The sequence below is a fragment of the Plasmodium malariae genome (assembly GCF_900090045.1).
Source record: "Plasmodium malariae genome assembly, contig: PmUG01_00_6, whole genome shotgun sequence".
NCBI classification, from domain to species: domain Eukaryota; phylum Apicomplexa; class Aconoidasida; order Haemosporida; family Plasmodiidae; genus Plasmodium; species Plasmodium malariae.
Window position 1 is genome coordinate 35304 of NW_021638324.1, and position 5897 is coordinate 41200.

Sequence of the window (5897 nt, forward strand, 5' to 3'; positions counted from 1 at the left end):
TTCCATACAATACAAATTGAATATTATATAAACAGTCAAAAATACAGATTAACAAAAGAACTAAGAACATACTTTTTTACTGTCTCCCAATAAAAACACCAATAAATATGTATAGTGTTTATAATATAAAAATAATTATCGTTGGAATGTATAACACTAAAGATATAACTATAAATGTTAAATTAATACTTACAGGGAACCACATATTACTTCTTATTTGATCTTTTTCTGAACTTAATATTTTCATATTTTAGAACTTTTCTATAGTAATAAATCATTCCAAATATAAATATGACAACAAATATAACGAAAGGTACACAGTAAAAGAAAATAGTTGACGCAGATATTTTCTCTAACATACCCCAACTGCTTTTGCTTAACAAAGTGTTCAAAGCACCCTCTACCCCAGACGCAACACCACCTTCTTGAGCTACAACTGGCGATAACAACTCTAATAAACCCAACAAACCACCATCTATAAATTTTTCTAATGAAAGATCTAATATGGGTAGTATTAATACCAGGATAACTAACAAAAGTAAGGAAATTCGTACTTTTCGTTTTTACATGATAGTTTTTTATATTCCTTATATTCGATAGTCTTGATATTTTTAACGTAATCTTCATAATCAAGTTTTTTAAATATTTTTTCTTCAAAATTGAAATATTCTTTTGTTTTAGGTTTACCACATTTATTTGTCTTAACATTTTTACCGTATTCCTCAGTACTTATTGAACTTTTACATGAGTGTTTATGCTTTCTTTTTGTTCCTTTATTACTAATATTATTATATATATACTTTTTATTTTTCACTATATTATTTGGCATTTCTGCTCTAAAATCTATTACACTTGAATCCTTATGCTGTTTATATTTTTCTAAAAGTCGATAATTCCTAGAATTTAATTTTCTACAAAGATTGCATTTTTCAACCAAGTTTTTATTTAAAGAACTCTAAAAATAAATTAAAAATGTAAATATTTCTTAATTAAATTGTAAAATATTCTCATCATAAAGAAAAGCATTAATAAAAATGAACACATAAAATATAAATAATTCAAATCCCTTTGAATAATACTATCATAACAAATCCTTGTATATATAACGTACCCAAGGTATAAGTATAAACAGTGAAGTTTTAATAAATAAGAACATTATTTTTTTGTTCCATCATATAGCTTTCCAAAACTGTAGTATAATCAAAAAGAATTATATTTATTAAAATATATTATACATTCAATAACAAATCGTACTACATGTGTTTTTTAATTTTTGTTTATTATTATTTCATAGATATATAATAATATATATATACATAAAGTGCACTTTACGTCGCAAAACTAAATAAAACACCTTTAAAAATGTATAACAAACTTTTAATATTTAACCTATGAATAAAAAAATAACTCTAAATAAATTACTATAATTTTAATTCATTCATAAATATTCAATATATATATGATAATTATTTAATATGGTCAATTAATCACAATTTTCTTTATAGAAAATATTCAAAGTAAAATAAAAATATATTATATATTAATATTAAGAAATAATAATTTAATTTACAGAATAAAAAGTATAGAATATAGATCTATTGCTATATTTTATATATTAGGATAGTAATTTCTAATTTTAATGATGTTTTCCATTATTAATTCTAATTTCTAAGATATTACACTTTAAAAAAACGTGTTATTTATTTTATAAAATATTAATTATTATAACTATAAAATAATTGTAATAAATAATGAAGTAGTCAATAAATTGTACAACATTCTTTGTTTTGTAAAATATAACACATTTTTTAGTTGTCACATAAACAGATACTTTAATTTATGATTTACTATATATTTAGAAAGTTCAATTTATAAAGTACTATTCAATCTATAAAAAATTATATTTACTTTAAAAGCGAATAAAGACTTATTTTTTATATTTTTGTCATTTTTTTAAAAAATTTAATTTTTAGTTAAATTTTATTTAGACAAATATTTCTAAATGGAGATTTTTTAAAATAATCCCCCTAATGTTTTTATATTTTACCCACATATATATGAGAAACTATTAATATATTTAAAAAGAATAAAAAAAGGAGCACTGTATAATACGTATGTGAATGTTACATACAACTATCAGAATTGAAAATATACGAAATAATATAAATTTTCATATAAGTTTAATATACGGGTTATTATGTGTAGATCTAAATTAATTAAGTTTAACTTTATGATTTGCCAACATACATTATTTAGTAATTTTTTCAGCTACAATTTTAGAACTAATATTTTAGTTCTTTTTTGGTATTTTACAAAAAACTTTTGTCAGATATATAATTTTGTAGAATAGAATAAACAATTGATATAATTAAATGTAAATTCTTATTTTTAATAATACTTATAACAAAAAAATATTATATTTTTATTAATTTCCTTCACATATGTGGTGTAAACGAAACAATGACAATTATAAACTTATAATATTAGTAGAAAATTACTGCAAAAATTCTAAATAAAATTCTAAATAAAATTTTATTCTATTTTATTTTATTTTTTTCTTTAAAAAATATTATTTTTTTGTGAAATAAATTGAGAAATTAACAACAAAGAAAAAAAAATAAAATTTAAAATTTTAAATTATAGTTAAAATATATATATATATATCAATACAATAAATATAACTTCTTTTCATTATACACAAACAAGTCACATTAATTGTTAATATAAAATTAATAATTCGATTTATTAGTAACCTTAGAAAATAAATATTTTATTCTAGAAAATGATATAAGATATATAGCAAAAATATTACAGTCAAAATATAAATTTACAAATGAATTCAATAAAATAATATTAATTGTTCTCTTTATGTATTTATTATAACGTACAGCATATATTTTTCATTGAAATTTATATATAAAGAAAAATAAGTATATATTAGGACGTAATAATTAATTCAGAAGAAAGAATACATTAAATTAAAAATTAAAGGACTTTCAAACATTCAAATTCACAAAAAAATATAAACATATATTTTTTACATTTTCTCATCAATATAATTAAGCATACGTAGGTTCATATATAAAATCTAAGCGATCATTCTTATATTAAATATATAATTAAGAATATTTTAGGTAGTAAATAACATTAAAATCTTCTTTATTCAAATATACATATATGTTACCACTCATAGAACTCTTCCAAGAACTTAATTTTTTTATGTTTTATGACATTTTTATAATAATAAAAAATTCCCCGTATAAGTATAATACCCATTATTAAGATAGGTAAACAATAAATTAAAAATAATAAATATCTTAAATCCTATGTAACTTTTCGCTTGACATGTATTTATCCATAAAGCAGGCAAAACATCCGCAGTAGGTACACTCTGTGGACTATTTGTTGAACCATACCCTGATAACTTGCATAATTCAAGTAATAAGCTACCTGTAGTTTTAAATTTTCCTAGTGATAAATCTAATATAGGTAATATTAATATCAATAAGAACAATAATAAAAGTAAACGAAGTCCAAATTTGTATTTTTTACGCTTTAATTTGTTGTAATCCTTATCATTAATTAAATCATTTTTTTCAAAAAAAGCATTATCATTTAGTCCATTCATTACTTTTTTTTCATAATGAGAATATGATCCATGAAGCATGGTACATTTATTTTTCATAAGTTTCTTAATCAATTGTTCCTTATATAATAAGCTTCTATATAATTTTTCTTTTTTTTCTTTGTCCCACTTTTCATTATCAGTTTTAAGTAATTTTTCGTTCTTTTTTTTTGTATTACATGGTATCTTTAATTCTAAGTCTCCAACATATGGATGAATATCCTCTATATAAATTCCTAATAATCGATAAATTCGTGTATCTAATTTTCTTCCAAACTCAGATTTTTCATCCAAAAATTTACCAAACCTTCTCTGAAAAAGAAAAAAAAGATTTTTTATATAAATAAATAAATATTCGCATTTGAAGAAAATATATTAATAAAATAAACAATAAAAATACGAATAATACAAATGCTTTCAAAAAGTTTTATCATACCATGTCACTATAAAAATGACATAAAACATTTAAAAATATAACTATAGAAATTTTTACACAAAAATAAATTTAATACTTTGTTCCATGCTATAGATATCTAATACTGTAATATATAAATAAAGAAAAAATTAACATTAAGTTATATACTTTCAACAATACATAAAAAACTCTTTTATTTTTTCTAATATTATTTCTTAAAAAATTTACATATATAGCATATTTTACTACATAGATAAAAAAAAAAATATTAAAAAAATAATTCTATAAATATTATAATTAACATTATTTATAAAAAATTAACTTTAAGTAAAATTACGCAATTCCAGTTCGTTCATATGTGTTCACACAACTTATAGTTTAATTACATATTGGAATAATTAAACAAATTTGTTTTTATGTTTTTTAATTGCTTGTAGAGTTTTAATTTATTTACAATATACAATGTATAAAATATAGATATATGTGCTTGTTCTAGGTATTTCAAGTATAATTACTACTTTTACTTTTTCTTAATAATTATTCTAAATTTATAAATATTTTATTTCATAAATGTTTTTTTTATTAATAAAAAAGATATTAGAATTTGCAAAAATGAAGAAAATTATTAATAAATTCAAAATATATATATTTTGTGAAAATTTTCATGTTTTGCCAATTATAACACGTGCTTGCTTTTATAGTGTAAAAATATATTTTTAAGAAATCGAATTCCTAACTTAATGCATTTTTTTTGAGTAAAATATATATATTAAATTTAAATTGAAAGCAATGTTTTAATTTTGTATTATAGTTTGAAAAAATCATATTTTTCATTTAATAATAATTTACACCTTTAATTTAAATGAAAAATATTTGTATTCATACGCTAAATTAAAAAAATATTTTTTTATTAATTATATATATTTAAAAAAAATATTGACATTGCGAAAAACAAAAAAAGCTATTGAAGGTAATGGTTGTATAGAATATAGTAAAAATTTCGGTAATTTAAAATATATTAGAAGAAATATATATACAAATGATATATAGAATATACTATGTACATAACTAATTAGAAATCATAACAATACATATATCTATTACACATGATTTAGTAATTTTTTATATTTATAATGTTAGAAGGAATCTATTATTTTCTATATAATCTTTTAAAATTATATAATGCCAGAAAAATATTTTACAAGAACATGAATATAAATTGATATATATATATAAATAAAATTTTTTTTATTAAAATTAACATTATGATACTTTTATTGTCTAAACGTACATAAACATTCGGTTATAACATTTATAAAAATCCTTGTTTATTTTTGTTCAATGTTATCACAAAATATGAACATCTCCCATTTTTTCTATTAGCCTACGTTTCCTCATATAATGCTCTTTAAACCATTTAAAAATTAATAATATTCTTGTATATATATTGTGAAATAAAATAAATGCTAATTGCACTATAAAATAAAGTTCTTCTAAATATTTACTATAATAAATCCTTTCGGTTTTAGCAATATTTGTTGTTCCTATGTTTTTTTTTCATTTTTTTTTTTTAAAGAATAAATCTGTATTCATATAAATTATTTATGTTATCTAAAATAGGAATTTATACACAAGTTCTTTAATTTACTGGAAAAAATTTCATTATTTTCTTAGTAAGTACATATATATTACGCCTACTGTGTATATATTTGTATGAGCAAAGTTTACACGTTCTTTTTATTATGTCTTTTTTATATTTAACATATAATATTATTAATATTTAATAGATACATATATGAAAGATAAATATAATATAATATATTAAATTACAACTTGCAAAATATTTTTTCATATTTA

The 5897-nt window shown here is 19.1% G+C and overlaps 1 protein-coding gene and 1 pseudogene across 2 annotated transcripts; both read right to left on the reverse strand.

The window, feature by feature from the left end:
* Positions 1-206: 206 nt before the first annotated feature.
* Positions 207-1156, reverse strand: PmUG01_00019200 (annotated as a pseudogene). Its single transcript is given in 3 exon segments — positions 207-524; positions 539-955; positions 1112-1156. Coding segments are annotated over 3 exon segments (780 nt in total).
* Positions 1157-3235: 2079 nt separating this feature from the next.
* On the reverse strand, positions 3236-4059 carry PmUG01_00019300 (Plasmodium exported protein, unknown function; the record flags this gene model as incomplete). The annotated part of the gene is made up of 2 exons (XM_029006689.1): positions 3236-3937; positions 4015-4059. The coding sequence occupies 2 exons, from the start codon at positions 4057-4059 to the stop codon at positions 3236-3238; spliced, it is 747 nt and encodes a 248-aa protein (XP_028859270.1).
* Positions 4060-5897: the final 1838 nt, after the last annotated feature.